General features: G+C 46.3%; 1 protein-coding gene across 6 annotated transcripts in view; it reads right to left on the reverse strand.

The window, feature by feature from the left end:
* VPS13B (vacuolar protein sorting 13 homolog B) overlaps nt 1–18,896 on the reverse strand; it is a 792,142-nt gene that overhangs the window by 14,704 nt on the left and 758,542 nt on the right. For all 6 annotated transcript variants that reach the window (XM_059165934.1, XM_059165936.1, XM_059165932.1 and 3 more), the window contains 4 exons: nt 11,493–11,611; nt 6,358–7,166; nt 2,247–2,423; nt 11–181 (listed from right to left, as the gene is read on the reverse strand). In XM_059165934.1, coding sequence (XP_059021917.1) covers nt 11–181; nt 2,247–2,423; nt 6,358–7,166; nt 11,493–11,611 — 1,276 coding nt within the window. The remainder of the gene's footprint in view (nt 1–10; nt 182–2,246; nt 2,424–6,357; nt 7,167–11,492; nt 11,612–18,896) is intronic.

Genomic DNA, 18,896 nt, shown 5'->3' on the forward strand with positions numbered 1-18,896 from the left:
AGCCCCTTACCAAGCAGGCTGATGCCCAGCCGGGACAGGCCCTGCCGGAGCCCCTCGCCCAGGCTCTCGGGGAGCTGCCGCCGCCACTCCTCCTGCCGGTTGTAGTGCTCCTCGTCTAGCGAGAGGCGGTCCATGTTCCGTGCCAGGCTTGTGGCCAGGTTGGTGATGGAGGTGAGGGTACCTGAGGGCACAAGGGAACACAGGTTGGCCTGGTCACCAATCTGGTGGACCCCCCGGGAGTGGTTCCCCAAAGGGCTAGGGGGGAGCAGTGGAAGCGCATCTGTCCCTTCCTGACATGCCCAGGTGGTGAGTGACGGCAGCTTCCTCTGGGCAGCTTGAAGCAAAAGCCTTAAGGAAATGAGGTGAAGGGTGCCTGCTGGCTCAGAGCGTGCGGCTCGTGGTCTTGGGGTTGTGAGTTTGAGTATAGAGCTTGCTTAAAAATAAAATCTTTAAAAAAAAATGAGGTGAAGATTAACACTTGTTTATAAGGGTGATGGCATACCTCAAAAGGGGTAGGATAAGAATCTCTGTTGCCAGAAAAATGCCCTGAGTTTCAGATGAAACTGCCATCATTATGGTAGGATTGTCCATGCTTGGCTAACACAGTTTTGAAGTCCTCCTTGAGGCCCAGTGTTGAAGCTTAAACTTTGCTCTGATTTTAAAGGTTAAGGTTATGCTGCTGAATCTGAGACAGACTGTAAAGAAACGTTTCTACTTAGGAATAAAACGTATTTCCTTCTTAGTGCAAAGGATGACATTAAATTTTATCATTTGACATTCTGAGAAACCAGTGATTGGGCCACAGACAAGATGTACAGTTTTGATTCTCAGGATTTTAGCTGGAAAAAGTGAGGACACTAAAGGAAATAAATCACGTGAAAGCCATGATTTTGTCTCGTTTTCCCAAGAACAGCTATCTGCTTAAAACAGTCCCCAACCCCTCTAAAAGAGTCTGCGGAGATCTCAGTGAGGCAAGACTGAAAGACATCAATGGACAGATTCTGAAGCTGACAAATGAGTGCCTTCATTAGTGGTCACCAAGCTGTAGGAAGACCCAGAGGATGTCACTTTTGCAGCTGCATCTTTACCAGCAATCTAAAAAGTCTGTGTACACACAAATACCAAAAAAAAAAAAAAAAAAAGGAAATGGATTTTTGCTAAGAGAAGAAGGAGAGAACAAGTGTAAAAAAAAACATTCAGTGAGTCACTATGCTAAAATTACCACGGGGTTCAATTTAGCAGGTGTTGGGTGTCTTATTTGAAAATAAAAACATCGGAACCACAAAGATTCAAGTGTCAGGAGTGAGAAATCTACCAGTGACTCATCTGCGAGTTCCTTCGGCTCTCAGCTCGCAGGCCTCCCGGACGGCTGGGGCCTGGGGGAGTAGGCCTGTCCTTGTCCACACAACTCGGTTGACGCTCATGCGTCCCCCTTGCCAGTGCCCCCCTCCAAGGAGGATGGGTGCTCATATTTCAAGCTCTTCTTCTTTGGAGCTTTCCAGAGACTTCTATAACCTGCCCACTCATCACAGAGTTGCAGCACTGTTGACATTAAAAAGCCTTTTATGGGGAAGAAGCCCTTTGCCCTGTTTTCCCTGCCTCCTGCTGAGAAGAAAAGGGGACTCAGATGGCCCTTGTTAGTTCCCGAGTCACTGCCAGCCTGACCAAAATATTGCCAGGCACACACGGATAAAACAAAAACATGCCCCTTCATGTGGGCAGCACTTTGGCTTCTGTGCCTCACGGACCATCTGGGCCACAAGATGGCACTGTTGATGTGGCCTGCTGGCGAAGAGCTGCCTGTTAACCTCCAAAGCTGTTTCCATGTCAAAATGTATCCATATTCTTCCAAAAGTTATGACAACTGTATCTACATGAAAAAAAAATGATGAGGCAACACAGTGTAGGGTTTCTGATGTTTAGCAGAAGTCCTGAACACCTTTAATATTTCTCTATTTATCACATGGAATAACAGTTGAGCCAATCCTTGTTTTCCCAGTGGGAGGTTTAAAATTCTGAAGTTTCTGAAACATTTTCACACACTGCAGGCAGATAGAAATCTGTTTTAAACATAAGACATTCTGTGTGAGCTCTGTGAAAAATCCAACAGTTCACTGCACCCTAACAGGCCCAACAAAGGTAGAGGCACCCTTCACACACTGAAAACGTCAACGTGTTCTTTAAAACATAAAAAATAAGGGAAGGAATGAAAATGAGGCATTATGAAAAGGAACTGAAACAGCTACCTTTGGAAATGTGCTTTACGAAGGATGTTGTCCCTCTGGAAACGCCACTCACAAAGGCTCCCGGGCCTCTGGTCAGCCCCTCGTACGGAAGCCTAAAGAAGTCGGCAATTCCATTCCCGATGCTTCGCACCAAACTTGCGGGGCTGCCGAGGATTTCCAGAGATCCAACCACCCAGCCTGTGAGAGACCAAAGGGAAGGGGTTACCGAAACCTTAAATACAGCACTTTGAACATTTGGGAAAAGTGACCCATTTTCCCTGCAATTCATTTTTCACACTGGAATTGAGAATGTAATAAGCTCCTTTGGAGCAAAATATGGGAAATAACTCATTCACTGTGAATTCATAAATGGCAAGCTTTCATACTTTATAAATCAAAGTGATCCTTTTGGCAGCCTAGCAAATAGCTTTACTCTGACTTCCTTGCCCGAGCCTCCCGCTCCTGCTAAAAGGGACCTGTGTGCAAGGGGACACACATGCCCCCCACCCCCGCCAGAAGGAAAGGGGGTCTCTTAGGGCGCAGGTGTTTGCAGGCTGGGAAGTTATCTTTAAAACCACCTCAGGGCAGCGGAGGCACCGGGAGGAGGAGGAGGTCTGGTCTGGTCAGGGGAGGAGGCAGATGCTAAATGGGGTGTTGGAAAGGAGATGCAAAGTTCTGACAAGGATGGAGGAGTTATTTTTAATCATCCCCAATCCTACCAAGCTGAGTGCTTCCCTTTGGAGCTGAGCTGGAGCCAGACAAACATGTCCCCTTCAGCCCCAGCTTCAGTTGTGTAAACACCGGTGACATGGACATACTGATTAGGTTAGTGAGAGGGGAGTGTTCCCTTCCAGGGTCCCCGGAGGGGAGCTTTGGATCTGGTTTCCTATTCGAGCAGGGGGCCTGCCAGGGGCTGGCCTGCTCAGTGGCCTGATTGTGGTGTCTGCTGCCTCGTGGGAATGGGGCTGTGGTGTGAACTCCGCAGGCAGCGGCTTCCCTTCACCTTCCTCCCCGGGGAGGGGGGCTCAGCGTGTTCACGGCAGGGGGCGGGGGGGGGGACTGGAGGTGCAGGCAAGGCCAAGGGCTAAGTGCAGGATTCTAGATAGGGAACTTCCTCGGGGAACCACGGGTGCCCCAGCCTGGGGCTGAGAGCGCTCTCTCATCAGGGAGGCCGTGGGACCGGGACTCCTGTGGGAGCCAATCCTGCCTCAGCAGCAGGTTCTTGCAGGACAAGCCTGGGACAGACCCTCAGTCAAGTCACTGGTCCCAGAGGCTCAGGAAGGTATGGCTGCAAGAAGCAAGGCAGAGCCCTGACGGTTTCTAGGCCCAGCCCCTAGACAGAGAGGGACAGTCTTAAATTTGGAGCCTACTTCTCTTCTCTGGGACAGTAGGAGGATGACATGAGGGAATCACTTCCAGAGACGTGGACTATAAAGGGCCAGCCTATGGGTATCAGACATTCAGCTTATTTAATGTGCCCAGCAACTATGCACCTGAAGTACTATTACCTCCCTTTACATAAATTCAGAGGAGCTAATGACTGAACCTCTCCCTGGGGGCAGTGATAGCAGGTGGAGGGGAGAGGCGAATCTGACACAGTGTTAACCTGTCTCCACTTCCACTTTCTCCAGGCAGGATGAGGAGGCAAGTGTGGCTCAACTCTTCGCAATTTCCTGCTGCTGAGACACGGGGGCTGGGTCTCCAACCCAGGTTTCCCTGATTGCACAGCCCACCCACCCTCCGTGAGCCCAGGCTGCAGTGAGGAAGGCAGGGTATCAGGGAGGCTTGTGGAATATGGTTCCTTGCAGAGCTCTCTCTGTAGGTAAAGAAACAGCAAGCTCCCTTTGGTCTGGGATAGTTATGAGGTTCCACCTGCAGGCAGCAAATTGGTCTAGAAACATCTTAATTCTCTTTCTCTCCATAGATTTCACACTCACAGATAAGGAAAGGGGAGTATGTAGGCTGTTGCCAAGCAAAGACCATCTACACAGACCAGTGTAGCAGGCCCAGCATGAAGAGACACCACCCAGGCTCACTGCTCACCGCCGCCCTCCACCAAGCTACTAGAAGGCGGGATGTGGGGTGTGGTACTCCTGGGTCAGGAACACAGCCTGACAGGAGGGCTACGTGTGGACCCAACGTACTTCTCAGAGGCATTTGAACTAGCCAGAAAAGGACAGTAAGTATCCGAGGGCACTCCTTCTTTATTTTCCTCCAAAAGCCAATTATCTCTTGCTTATTCGTTTGAAAACTTTGTTGAAAAAGAGTATCTGTCTGACTTCCCATCAGTTTGAGACTTGGGTGTAGAGGAGCCCCAGGAAATTAGAAAGCTACTGCTTTCCACATGCTTTCCTTCAAATAGGGCTACTCCTATCTACTTCTAATTTATTTTTAAAAACTTTTCAAGGTGAATCCACAAACTTCCCTAGAAATGAGGTCAGGATATTTTGACCATCCCAAGCAGGAACCTTCTAGGCAAGTTCAATGGGTGAGTCCTGCCCCACATGCAATGCAGCTGCAACTTGCTCATCCCCAGGTCAACCCTCCCTCCTTCCTCTGCAAGAATGCTAGTACATTCTCTTGAATGCCCTTCTGCTGGGGCACTGGTAAACTTCTACCATCTTCTCACTTTGCCTGCAGGTTTTTAATGACAGAATTCCCAACGGGCTCTAAAAACTTGGCCCTCTGTATTAGAATTTCTTGTCCCAGTGTATAATGAGGTTGGGACAACAGCTTAGAGGATTTTAGGTGGATTACAAAAAATCCAAACAGAATGTTCTTGTGAAAGCTCATTAAGAACAAAAAACAAAGAGAGAGCGTTTGTAGCTCACAGGCTGCAGGGACATGGCTCCTTGGTGCCACAGTTGGGAGTTTCTCTGCCAATTCATTACCTACATGGGTGCCCCCCACACCTCAGCGTTACCTGGTGGCCTGATGGGAGCCTTAGTCCTCTGCAGGCCCCAGATCAGAGCCCAGTAATTTACATGCCTGCTACTCATGTTAAAAGCAAAAACTGCCCGAAAGGTTAAGTTTCTGGAATTGTTTATAAATATACCCATCTATTAAATGTGAAATGTTAACTGCTTATTTTTAAATGATTTCTTAGCAAGAGAGAAATATTTTTTTCATTGTTGTGCAAGCTATCAAAACAATAGTCCCAGCAGGGCCCTCCCCTGATCTTGTCATTTTCAGTTAAGAACTTCTGGGTAACCTTATTAACTCTGTGAATTTCATTACAGAGAAAATGTAATCTCCCCAGTCTGGCAACAACACGGGTCATTTACTGCTACAATGTTAGCTTATATGGGAATGCTTTCACCAAGTACAATGTGATAAATGTTCTTTCCTTTGTTATTCTCTGAAAGGAAGGCTGTCATGTTCATTGCTAGGAAGAACCCACAAGACCAACTCTGGTTGGGGTTTGTTGCTTGAATTCCTGGGAACATAAGGGGCTGGAGAATCACACTGAAACTGTGTTGGAGTGAATTTAGGCGAGGAACCCGTGTTTCGATGATTTCTGTTGCATAGAATGTCCTCAGACCACTCCATCCCCTGCACTCTACCAGCATATAGTACTTGCCAACCAACCTTTTGTATACATATTCAACCCCCTCACCCCACCCTGACTTTTCCATCTCAGGTCTGTGGAGAAGCTGAGACACCAACCACTTTCTTTTTGCGATCTGTCTACACAGGCCAGATGCGTAGAAGGCTCTTTGTGGGTCTTAATCCTCTGAATTGCTCACCTATGGCTATTCATGGGCTCTAATGAGGAGGCTAACAACCTTACAGTGGGTTTCTTCCAGGCCCAGGGGCTGAGGCCTGGGCTAGTTTTCCGGACCACACCAGTGAGCTCACCCTGAGCCTTGTACTGCAGGGGCTGCGCAAAGGTGCCTGCTACAAGGAATTAAAGTTCTAAGTGATGTAACAGCTAATATCGACGCTCCTGGTAGCTTGAGTGTTTCTTAAGTGCGGGGCAGAGTGTGGATGTCCATCCAGCGCTGACCAATGGCCAAGCCCGCACTCTTCCCTCCTGCCATGTTGCTCCCCGGGGTCTGAAGGTCGGTAAGCACCCTCCCTCCCCCCGCAAGCAGTTCCTTCTCACCGGGGCTCTGGCTCACCGCGGCCTCACCTGCTCGGAACAGTGCGCCCGCGGCGTAGTGCATGGCCAGGGCGTGGACCAGCTGGCGGGCCGTGGTGAAGACGGGGCCGCGCTCGAACACGGAGAAGGCCAGCGGCGTGTGGTCAGACGCTATGTAGAGCTTGAGGGACGCGTGGATGCTGACGAGGAGACTCACGGGCTGGATCAGCAGCCTCCGCAGCTTGACGGGGTGCGCCAGGGCCCGGGCATGCTGGCCCACCTGCGCGGGCAGCCCCTGCCCCCCGGCCCCCGGGGCTGCGGGGGGCGCCGCCAGGCAGCCCTCGGGAAGGTAGGTCTCGAAGAGCGTTTTGATGTAGTAAACGAACGTGTCCTCCACGTATAAGCGGGCGGGTTTCAGTTCAAAACGGAATTCGTTGATGTCCTCAAAGAAGCAGCTCTTGCCCTCGGCGAGGGTGAGGCTGAGTCTGATAAAACAGTTCTTCTTGTACTCCTCGAGGTCTCTGCTGGGCACGAGGAGGCTCTGCATCCGGGAGCACAGCAGCGGCTCCGTCTTCTCCCCCTGGCAGACCAACACGGCAAAGTGGAAATTGGACTTGTTGTACAGCTGGTTGTCCAGCTGCAGGTCCCCGCAGCAGACCTCCACACAGTGAAGCTGGACCGGCGCAGCAGCTGCCTCTTCCCCGGGCAGGGCGCCGGCCAGGGGGGCCACGTGCAGGAAAACACTGTCCAGCGTGAGTCTCAGGAGCTCAGACGACACTCTGTGGTGAGTCAGGTCATCAAACACCACCAGGCTCAGTTGAGTGATGAACATTTTCAGTGTCACAATCGTCTCCAGAGTTCTGGAGGAGAAAGGGAGAAGAACATCAGTCTTCCCCCTGTTCTTCTTTTTCTGCCTTTCCTTTCCTTCTCTCCTTCCTTCCCTCCCTCCTGCCTTTTTCCTTCCTTCCTCCTGCCCCACCTTCCAATAGTGCCTTCTTACCTACCTCCTGACATCTCATCAGATTCTCTTAAGACGCAAGTAAGAACTCAACTTTCAGTTCATGGTGTCTGGACAGAACACGTCACACTCCCAACAGCTCTGGGAAATGTTCCCTATGGGACTATTACAAGTTCTTGTCATGTTCTCTATGTGCTTCCCTTATCAACACCAGATTTTTCCTCCATACGTCTTCTGGTGTTTGTGCCCTAATTCTCTATCACGATCATCTCAAGGCACAAAGGTAAAATCAAATAACAAAATTCCTCACGGTGAAGTAAAGCAAACAGAAGAAAACTTACATTCACTACCAGGACTCCCGCCTATCTAGCCATGAATCGGCTGTGGGTTCTGCTCCTCCACCATTTCTAGAGCTGACCTGCTATGCTCCTGCCTCAGGCCAAGCCCTTCATGGTGCATTGAACCTTCCTGCTCTCCCCTGCTCTGGGGCATCACTCCAGCCTCCCTCTCGTCCAGCCTCATTTTCTTCTTCATTACTAACTATCTGCAGCTGGATTTCTTACAGGCCCTGGGGCTGAGGCCTGGGGCTACTAGCTACTGGCTACTGCTCAGTTTTCTGCTTCCCTCTCCCATAAAAACTTCTATACACATTGTCTGCTGGCTGCCTTCCATTCCCTCTTCACCTTGCTCCAAGCGGGCTTCTGCCCCCACAGTCCACCAAGTGACTTCCTTGTCACTTGGCCTTTCACTTGGCAGGCTTTTGGGTCTGTGGCTCACTAGACCCACAATGGCATTTCACCTTATCGATAACTCCTCCTGTCTGGAAACATTCCCTCCATTTGTCTTCTCTTAGCTCTTCTACTTGTGGTCCCCCATCAGCTGCTGTGTGGTGTCTTCTTCTCCCTGATGCCTGCAGATGAAGGTGCCCAAGGCTCAGCTCTTGCCCTCCCCTTGAAGATCTCACCCTGTCTCATGGCCTGATATGTCATCTCCGTGCTAAGGGCTCCCACTCACATGGGCAGCTCAGAACTACCCGACTGCCAGCCTATGATATCTAACTGCTTCTTTATATAGGCACTCATCTCATCTCGTCATGTGGCATCAAACTCCAGCTCTTACCCCATCCCCAGCCTACATACGGTCTTTCCTATCTCAGTGAATGGCAACCACATAAATCACTTGTTAGAACACGCATGCCGGAGTCCTTCTTGATCCTTCTCATTTCAGTCCTTACCTAGTGCATCAGGGAAATCCCACTGGTTTTTTCTTAGAAAGCACATCCAGAATCTGACCATTTCTTCCCACTTCCACTGATCCCACCACAGTCTAAGCCACTGGCATCTCTAGTGTGAACAACTGTACCAATCTCTTAACAAGTCTCTGCTTCCACCCTTGCTTCTCTATGGTCTATGTCAATGAGCCAGCCAACAATTTTCTAAAGATTTAGGTCAGATCATGTCATTTCTTCACTCAAGTGAAGTGATTTCCCCATGTCAAGAATCAAAACTAAGCCCGACACAAGTCCTGCTCTTCTAGCCTTTTCTCTCTGACCTCAGACGCTATGGTTTTCGCCCACTTTGGCCCACATTGGGCTCTTCCCTGCTCCTCCAACATGTCAGGCATGCTACTTCGGACCTTTGAACCGGCTGCGCCCTCTGTCAGGAAAGCTTTCCCACCAGATAGCCATATTATTAACCCCCTGGCACAAGCTTTTGTGTCTCTGCTCAAATGTCAGCTTCGTGGGGAGGCTTACCTACACTGGTTTTTTAAAAATTATTCTCTCTCTGTCCCTAGGCCCCAGCATTCCTGGTCTTTCTACCCAGTTGTTTTTATCCTTGCAGAAAGCCAACCTTCTGCAGTACCTTCAATTTTCCTTTTTTATTATGTTTATTCTTTGTCTTCCATTCTATATCTACAAGAACATGATCATTTTCTCAAGAGCTGGGATTTTGTTCTTTTTGGTCACCATTGTGTCCTCATCCCTAGAATAGCACCTACCATCCAGTAAGCACTTGAAAAATATTTGAATAAATGAATTAAGGGAATATTAGTAAATATCTGTCCCTTCCTTATTTCTACCACTATGTGTATAATTTGCTACTATGATTAATAATGCACTATTAATGCCCTAGGCAAATATTGCTGAAATTATTGTATAGGCTTGAAATTTTGTGTTACATAATCTTTTAAAAAAGATTTTATTTATTTATTTATTTGACAGAGAGAGAGAGAGAGAGATCACAATTAGGCAGAGAGGCAGGCAGAGAGAGGAGGAAGCAGGCTCCCTGCTGAGCAGAGAGCCTGACGTGGGGCTCGATCCCAGGACCCTGGGATCATGACCAGAGGCGAAGGCAGAAGCTTTAACCCACTGAGCCATCCAGGTGCCCCTGTGTTATGTAATTTTATATTATGTCTCCAATTTTGTTATGCTGTTGATTTTTTACAAACGTTGTAACTAGTAATTTCCTAACCATATACAAAAAGCAAGGAACTTTTTTTTTTTTAAGATTTTATTTATTTATTTATTTGACAGAGAGAAATCACAAGTAGATGGAGAGGCAGGCAGAGGAACTTTTTAAGAAAAGGGCTTAAATAAATGTATGGAAGTTAGTATTATTAGTTTACATTTTAAATAAAATTTTAATAAATTTTATAAAATTTATTAAAAATTTATTAAAAATTTTATAAAATTTTAATAATAACCTGATGCTGAACTAAATTCTTCTTGTAGAAAATTAAAGTGCAGAAAATTATTAGATAATCGCTTATTACCCCTTTATCTATTAAAAATTTGGTTCCTCCTTTTGAGTTTTAGTTCCTGGAATGTTTTCTGTGCATGTATGTGTGAACATGTGTGAGAAGTATTTATGTCTGTGTGTGTGTGTGTCTGTTCATCTGTGTATGATATAGGACTGGTTGTATTTGTATATTCAATTTTATATTCTGTTTGCTTTATTTTAGATTTATCACCCATATTAATTTATTCCACTGTAAGCCTTTTTTTCTGTGGATATACCATTTATGTATCATCTGTTCCCCTACTGCTGGGCATTTGTGCTCTAAATATTTTGCCCCTCTAAGTGGCAATATGATAAATCTCTCTCATTCTGTCTTTGTCCACTTCTCTCACTACTGCTTTATCTCTTACATTCTCAGAATTCTTAAAAGTGGACTTTCCAAAGGGCACCTGGGTGGCTCGGTGGGTTAAAGCCTCTGCCTTTGGCTCAGGTCATGATCTCAGGGTCCTGGGATGGAGTCCTGAATTGGGCTCTCTGCTCATTGGGGAGTCTGCTTCTCTCTCTCTCAATCTGCTCCTCCCTGAGGTTCATGCGAGCACATGCACGCACTCTCTCTCAAATAAGTAAAATCTTAAAAAAGAAAAAAAAAAAAGGAGTTTCCAAGCCAAAGCGTTTTTCTTTTATTTTCTCAAGTAGGGCCCATGCCTAGTTTGGAGCCCGCCCAGCAGGGAGCCAAGCGCAGCGCTTAAATTCATGACCCTGAGATCAAGGCCGAGCTGAGATCAAGAGTGGGACACCTGACTGAGCCACCCAGGCACCCACAAGCCAAAGGGATTATAAAGCTGATAACAGAGGTTGCTCAAGTGCTTTCCAGAAAATGCAGTAGTTTACACTTCCACTTGAATCATAGGTGATGACACATCATTGTTAACTTTGGTAATGTCTTACTTAAATTTGCATGTCTTTGATTCTTGTATTTCCCCTTCCTAGAACTTCCTGGTCATGCATGCGCCTCCACTTTTAGAAGGAGGGGCTAGTTTCATACTATTCTGACTGAATTATAGGAGTTCCTTTAAATTAAGCATATTAACTCTTTGGTTCATGAGTGTAAAACCTGATGGCAACCCTCTAAGAGAGGAATTTATTTTGTAGCTCTAATTGCTAAGTCAGATTACTAACTACTAGATTATCAACTGGATACAGAAGTATTAATTTGCATTTCATGCTAATGCTAATATATAATTCTAATGCATGTTTTAGTTGGTAAACCAGTTTATTCAACTTATCACTGGAAGGGGTACGAAAGATCATATCTTGCTACTTTTTATAGGTCGGATTTAATGCTAATAAGCATATCCTATGGATTACATTATAATTCACCAAAAGCTATAATGTATATATAGAGATGATAAAGAATGGGAAATAGCAGGTTTATGATATCACAATGGGAAAGCTTACCATACTGCCACTGGGATAATAATTAATCCTACCTGTTGGTAGTAGTTAGACCAGATCCCACTTTTCCTTCTGGGGCCACAGTGATGAAGACCGTGCCACACTGGAGGACAATGTCCACATATACGTAGCCAAAGCCAGTCAGGAACACAACCTACAAGAATAATATTCAAAATCTGATGAAAAAGAAGTAAGAACCACTACTGAAATGGTTGCCTTCCAACGTCTTAAGTTCTGATTCAATACCACAAACACTTGCTGGTTATATTTCTCTCTATGTATGTATATAGGCTATTCAGCTGACTTGTTAAAAAAAAAAAAAGAGGGCGCCTGGGTGGCTCAGTGGGTTAAGCCGCTGCCTTCGGCTCAGGTCATGATCTCAGGGTCCTGGGATCGAGTCCCGCATCGGCCTCTCTGCTCAGCAGGGAGCCTGCTTCCTCCTCTCTCTCTCTACCTGCCTCTCTGCCTGCTTGTAATCTCTCTCTGTCAAATAAATAAATAAAATCTTTAAAAAAAAAAAAAAAGAAAAGAAAAGAAAGAAAGATCAAATCCAGATTTTTCAATATCCAGCTGTAAGGTTCATAGCAAAAAACAATGATGGATGATGACAGAGCACGAGTGTCTTTATTCTCTCCTCCTTTGGAATTGGCAAATAGCTCTGTGTGGGCTGGAGTCCAGCCATGGGCCAGCCTGATGTGTGTTTATGGATCTCTGTGGAAAATAATCTCCTGAAACTCAGGACTTGAAATGCAAAATGAAAAAACTTTCAGACTCTCGAGTGTTGACTCGCTACCATGAGGATGCCCATCTATCCGGAGGACTCAGAAACGTACCAGAAAACCTATCAAGACATGCCATAATCTTCTCAAGGTCTCTCAGTCCCTCACATACTTGTAACAATGTCAGATAACTTCATTTGCTTGGAGTCAAAATTAATTTTTCTTCCATGGGAAGGTGGACTAAAGCCCCAGGAAAGTTCTATCTCAGAAGCCAGGTGCCAGGCCAGCAGAACAGATGTCCTCTCAGCATGAAATACCGAGGTTGCTTAAATGGATAAATATTTGAAAAACAGAACAGAACTATTTGAAAAACAACTCCAAGAACATCATGTTCATGGCCAGCCTTACCTGAGAGTAGAGGCAAGAACCTATGTTTGGGAACGCTGATTTTGTGATAATTTGCGGTATCAGTTCAGCCAAATCTGGGCCCTTTATTATTGCTAGGACAGTAAAGAAAAGGAAGGCTAAAAATTCCTGGGGGAAGGAACAGAGCTAGGTGCCTGCCTGCCAGGGAATGAAGGTACTCTAACTCTGACCGGCTGAGGAGGCCCTGGAAAGAGTGGACGCAGAACCGCAGAGAGAACCCCAGACGTCACTTCAATGGCACGGGGTTTCTTTGGTGCACGAGCGCTCCTCCTTCAGAAATCCTGACTGGGGGCGGCACCCCGGGGCGGGTCAGGCAGCTGGCCATCAGGTCTGCCTCTTGCCCATGTCCTGCGGCCCAGCAGTCCAAAGACGCTCCCGCTCAGCCAGCAACTTGGTAGAGCCTTCTCTTGCGCTCCACGGCCACTGCTTCAGCTTAGGCCCTTGTCTGCTACTCAGCACCCCTGGGGCCCAGAAGACACCCCCCACCGCACCCCATGCGAGAGCCTATATATCTTTGCACCTGCTCCTTAAGGATATCTCTTTCCACGAAGGTCCCCTCTAGTTTTCCTATTCTTTTCCTCAGCTTGATACTCACTTCTATGTTCCTAAAGTACTTAAACTGCACTTGTTTGGTTACAATTCTGTATTGTTCATGGCACAGTCACCTGTTTACACACCTGACTCAATGATCAGACTGTCAGTTTCTTCATGGCAGGAGTGGGGTCCATTTGTGCTCCACGGACGTGTTTCCCACATGAACTGTTTTAAAAAATATGTTTTAAAAGATCCTGTATCCTGAATTTTCCTTGTCTGTTCTAAAGTAAACATTGAACCTGGGCCACCTGGGTGGCTTAGTCGGGTAAGCGTTTGCCTTCAGCTCAGGTCCATGATCCCAAAGTCCCTGATTCAGGCTCCCTGCTCAGAGGAGAGGCTGCATCTCTCTCTGTCTCTCACCCCACTCGTGCTCATGCTCTCTCAAAAATGTAAATGAAATCTTTAAAAAAAAATGAACTTGGACAAAATCTAGAATGCAGTCAACTTAATAAATGGCCAAGCTCATGAATCTAAAACAAGACAGGTATTATTTCAAAAACACTCATATTTATCATTTTGTATGATATATAAAGTAAGTCAACTGCTTTAAAAAAAAAATATATATATATATATATTATTTGAATGAGAGCGAGAAAACCCATGGATGTGAGACAGAGAGAGGGGGGACAGAAGCAGACTCCCTGCTGAGCGTGGAGCCTGAAGTGGGCTCAGCCTGGGGCTCGAATCCACGACCCTGAGATCATTTCCACTTCCACCCAAGTGGAAATAAAGAGTGGGATACTCAACTGGCTGAGCTGCCGAGGTGCCCTTAGTCAACTGCTTTTCTACTAGGTTTATAGACGTGAGATTATTCATTTGGCACAAACCTTTCTTTCTTTCTTTCTTTTTAAGATTTTATTTATTTATTTGACAGACAGCAATCACAAGTAGGCAGAAAGGCAGGCAGAGAGAGAGGAAAGGAAGCGGCTCCTGGCTGAGCAGAGAGCCCAATGTGGGGCTTGATCCCAGGACGCTGGGATCATGACCCAGGTGGAAGGCAGAGGCTTTAATCCACTGAGCTACCCAGGTGCCCCAGCACAAACCTTTCTAAGGCCCTGTGCTCCCATCTGTATTTCCCTCTCTCAGTGACTATAACTTAAGTGCATATCCCAGGGTTTTAGGAGAGAACTATCAACCCGCAAAGGAGGGAAGGAGAGGCTCAAAAAGGGAAATATTTACTGCTCTGCTCAAACTCAAAGTCATCCTTAGGCATCATGAAATGAGGAAGGATACTGGTTCCTTCTAAGATAGGAAAGATAAATCAAGCTGATGGTTTTTGTTAACTGCCCAAGGGACTTTGAAGCAAGCAAATGGACTTAAACCTTTAAGGTACTTCTCATAAAAAATCTGGACTCTGGAGAAAAATTTTTCTGGGTGTTCCTTCCACTCGCTCACAATGCCAAGCATTTTGCACAGCGGCAGCTCTAGGGATTAGGGAGTTAGTTAGTTAGTTAGTTAGTTAACTGCCAGGGAAATTAGGCATCTGTACCTACCTCAGAAGTTTTAAAACAAATCCTTGTTTTGGTCTGATGGTAATTTAGTCATTCAACCAATTACTTGATACTTAAAGTGTTCTTACAAAGAGCAAGGCACTGTATTAGGGATAGGGAAGGTTTTTTTTTTTTTGAAGATTTAGTTGTTTGAGAGAGAGCGAGCACATGAGGTGGGGGGTAGATGAAGAGGGAGGGAGAAGCAGATTCCCTGCCGAGTAGGGAGCCTGATGCCGTGCTTGATCTCACAACCCTGAGATCATCTCATGACCCTGAGATCATGACCCAGGGAGAAATCAAGAGTTGGATGCTTAACCGGTAGAGCCACCCAGGTGCCTCAGGGACCGAGAAGATCTAATCATACCCTCAAACTGCTCTCAGCTTAGCTGGTAACAAAGCCAAGTACACAAATGATGGGATAATAACTAATGATTTCAGGGCAAAGATGTATAAATGCTTCTCCCTCTTCATATATTAATCATTATGATCTCTGTATAAGCTCATGAGGACAATGGTTTTATGTCCATTTTCTTCAGCACCTGATATGCAGTCAAGACCTGAATGGATATCCTCTCAATGTAGCTGCTGGGGTAGAGACTTCTAGTGTCCATGCGTACCGAGCTCCGCCCAGCACAGAGCGGGACTCTACCCCTCAGCCCCTTGCAGTTAGGTGTGGCCACGTGACTAAGTTCTGGCCAATGAGCTAAAGACAGAATTGACAAACGTTACTTCTGAGCCAAAGCATAAAAGAGCTAGTCTTCTTCCCCTGCTGTGGAGGCTGAATACAGGTTCTATGCTCTAGATCAGTAGCAGGACAAATCCAATCCACGGCCTGTTAGTTGTAAATAAAGTTTTGTGGAGACATAGCTATGCTCCTTTATTTACATACTGTCTCTATGTAACAGCAGAGTGGAGAAATTGTGACAGAGACTGTATTGCATGCAAAACTGAAAATGCTTACTGAAGAAAAAGAAGAAACTTTTTGAAGAAAAGCTTGTTGCTTCCTGGTCTAGCTGGTTGTGGCAGACGGTTGCACAGTCAGGGAGCTGCACACCCAGCTTCCAGGCCTTTGCTTGGTTCCTTCTGCTGATCTAGAGCTTGGCTGTGACTGCCGTCAGCTTACGGGATATCAGCAAATGAGAGGCGAGAAGCCTGATAAAGCTTAATCCCTGGGGTTTGCCCTCCTGCCAACCATGTGAAGAAGTCTGGTTTAGCCTCTCTAGAGAAGAAAAACCACATGGTGAGAGAGATGCCCAGACGGTCCAGCTGAACTCCTCCCTCTGCCAACTTCCAGCCGAACACAGCTGCATGAGTGATCCCAGGCTCATCCTGCACAAAAGTCACCCAAACAAACCTTCAGACTCCTGAGATGTTCTTCATTGTTAAGCCTCTAGGTTTGGGGGTGTCTTTTTACAGTGGGGCACACAGAAGGTGACGGAGACTCCATCAACCTGCATCCCTGAGTGACCATGGAAAGTGACCATGAGCCCTGGGCACACAGCATGAGCAAGCAGTAAATGCTAGGATTTGGAAAGGCTGCAGAGCCTCGTCCAGCTAACTAATGTAATATCGATACTAGAAGTAGGGTTCCTGCAAAAACCTAAAATAGGAGTCCTTGGGTTAATGGTCAGGCAGTAAGAATTGATACTGGAAGATATTAAAGTGGCAATTCATGTTATAAAGTAGCAAGACATTTAGTAAGACTGTTGTCTGATATTACCTGGGAGGCAGATTATAAACCTAATCCATTTGTGCCTCCAGAAGATGAGGTTCGGGAACAAAACATTAGTAGTGTGTGTTGGCTGCTGCTGGCTGTCTCTGGCAATGTATTCAAGAAGAGATGAGCTCAGATATCAGGAAAGAATTGGTCAGTTTTTCAAGTGACTCAGAAGAAAGTTCAGCTTAAAAGTATATGTTTGCCACAGAAACTCTCTTAAATCTGGAGAGAAGCGAAGAAGCAAGATAGCACAGAAATATGCCTTGAGAAGGACCATGGGTGTGGTTATCAGTACATGAATCCTTGAGAATCAAATAGTTCTTAAGAAATGACTACCGCCCAATCAACTCACAAGTCTAGACTGGAAGAGACTATGATTGCTTGAAACGCAATACAAGCTTGAGATGGGCTCGAGGAAGAGCTCTTGAGGGTAGATCCAGGGACTAGAAGAAAAATGCTAAGAAAGCAGTTCCAAGAATAGAAACGGGGCTCAGAGACTAGACCCTGCTCCAGGGTAGAAACCCCACAATTACGTGCTCAGAAAATTTTCAGAATTGTCACGGATAAGGGGCTGCCGTTATGTCTCTCTTTCTTCTCCTTTCCATTCTGGAGGGGTTATAATGGTTATCCTGTCTTGTAAAATGAGGGGAGAGGGAGGAGGCCACAAGCTCCCAGCTCTCCAGATGAAGGGAGACCTGCGCAGACTCAGAGCATTGCTCAGGAGTACTGGATTTCCAGTGGGATGTGGTGACTGGATGGAGCTCCAGGGAGGCAATTTGTTTGTTTCACATGTAGAAAAGGGACGATGATATGACTGATGACCAAGGGGGTTTTCTGTTGTTGCTGCAGAGCTGTTACCTGCCGAATGAGCCAGTCTGTCCTGATCAGTGCCATCCCTTAAGTGTTTGTTCTTTCTTCACTTCACATTGGAGTGGGGGGGAAGGGGGAGGAGGCTATCAGGCAACATCTGGTAGATTTGCTGCTCTGACCACTAAACCCTGGGAGGATACTCTGTATTTTGTCATTTGTATCTGTTTGTGTCTGTTTACTCTGATCAAGTAAACTTTCTCTCACTGGTGTGCTTATAAGAACATCATTCCAGGCCTTTGTCCTGCCCGCCACTTACTATGTGGTCTTTTACCACGATTACAAGTAAGAAACACTTTAATAAACTTGTGCTTTCCTATGTATCCAGTTATCTTTATTAAAATTCTTATTAGATTTATGTCCAGCAAACAATATTTTTTAAAATGATATCAATTTAACTTTACTAAGTTAATAAGTTACAAGGGGACACAGGAAATGAAAGGATGAATTCCTGAAAGTCTCTCTTTCCAGGTCTCCCTCTTTTTCCCTGCAGGCTCTATGTGGCAATCCAGGGAAAATCTGGAGGGAGGCAGAGAACACCCCAGCACAGAAGCTGAGGTAGACCTCAATAATAGGTTCACCTGTTACTAAAATAACTTCTGGGCTCTCCTCCTCTAATATTTTACTCATTTCCTCTTCATCTGGGCTCCAACAGCCACAGGATACACTTTGCTGGGCCTCCTCCCTTTCCAATTCTCTTTCTTTTACCTGACTCCTGTGCTCCCACCTTAGATTTTTACTTTCTTTCTGTGATGGCTGATTTTGTGTCAACCTGACTGGCCAGAGGGTGCCCAGGTTATGCGTTATTTCTGGATGTGTCTGTGAGGATGTTTCTGGATGGGATTAGCATCTGACTCAGCAGACTCAGTAGATGGCCTTCTCCAATGTGGGGGGAAGTCTGTAGAGGGCCTGAATAGAATAAAAGGTGCAGGAAGGAATAATCTGCCCCCTTTACCCCCTGCCTCACTGGTGAACTAGGATATCTCATTTCATCTTCTCCTCCTGAATTTAGCTGCCTTGGTTGTCAGGCCTTTGGACCCGGACTGAATCACACTATGGCTTTCCTGGGTCTCCAGCCGGCAGATGGCAGACACTCAGCCTCCGTAAATAGATCTGCAGGTAATTAGCCATTCTATTTGTTCTGACCTTTGGCTAACATTTCTTTTTCATAAAAGAATTTTACTCCCTATTTTGGGAAGGAATAAATTGAGAAGTAGTACTCCTATTTCTAGACGAAGTGACTTGTAAGAAAATATCTGAAGAGGGAAAGCCATGATGTGGACCAAGTTAAGACTTAGGCTTTGAAGGGAAGAAGAGAGTTCCGTGTGTGCTATGGGGCCGGACAGACCCCTTACCTACAGAGGGGGTATGGAAGTAACACGCAGCCTGTTTGTCTCAGGTGGTGGCCTGTTTTAAGCAGTCTAGTGGCCTGGAGAGCCTTCTCTGAGCTGGACTCTGTGTTTTAGTAATCACTTGGGTGGTAGCTGTAGAGACCGAGTTGAAGGAGATGAGGCTGACAACACAGAGGTCCTTTGAGGGGCTACTGCCAAACTCTGGGAGAGGGAAGACGGATAAAAGGCCTGAAGTAGACCATGGTCACAGAGAGAAGGGGCAGATCCAGAGAAA

This window comes from Mustela lutreola, chromosome 3 (assembly GCF_030435805.1).
Source record: "Mustela lutreola isolate mMusLut2 chromosome 3, mMusLut2.pri, whole genome shotgun sequence".
Taxonomy (NCBI): domain Eukaryota; kingdom Metazoa; phylum Chordata; class Mammalia; order Carnivora; family Mustelidae; genus Mustela; species Mustela lutreola.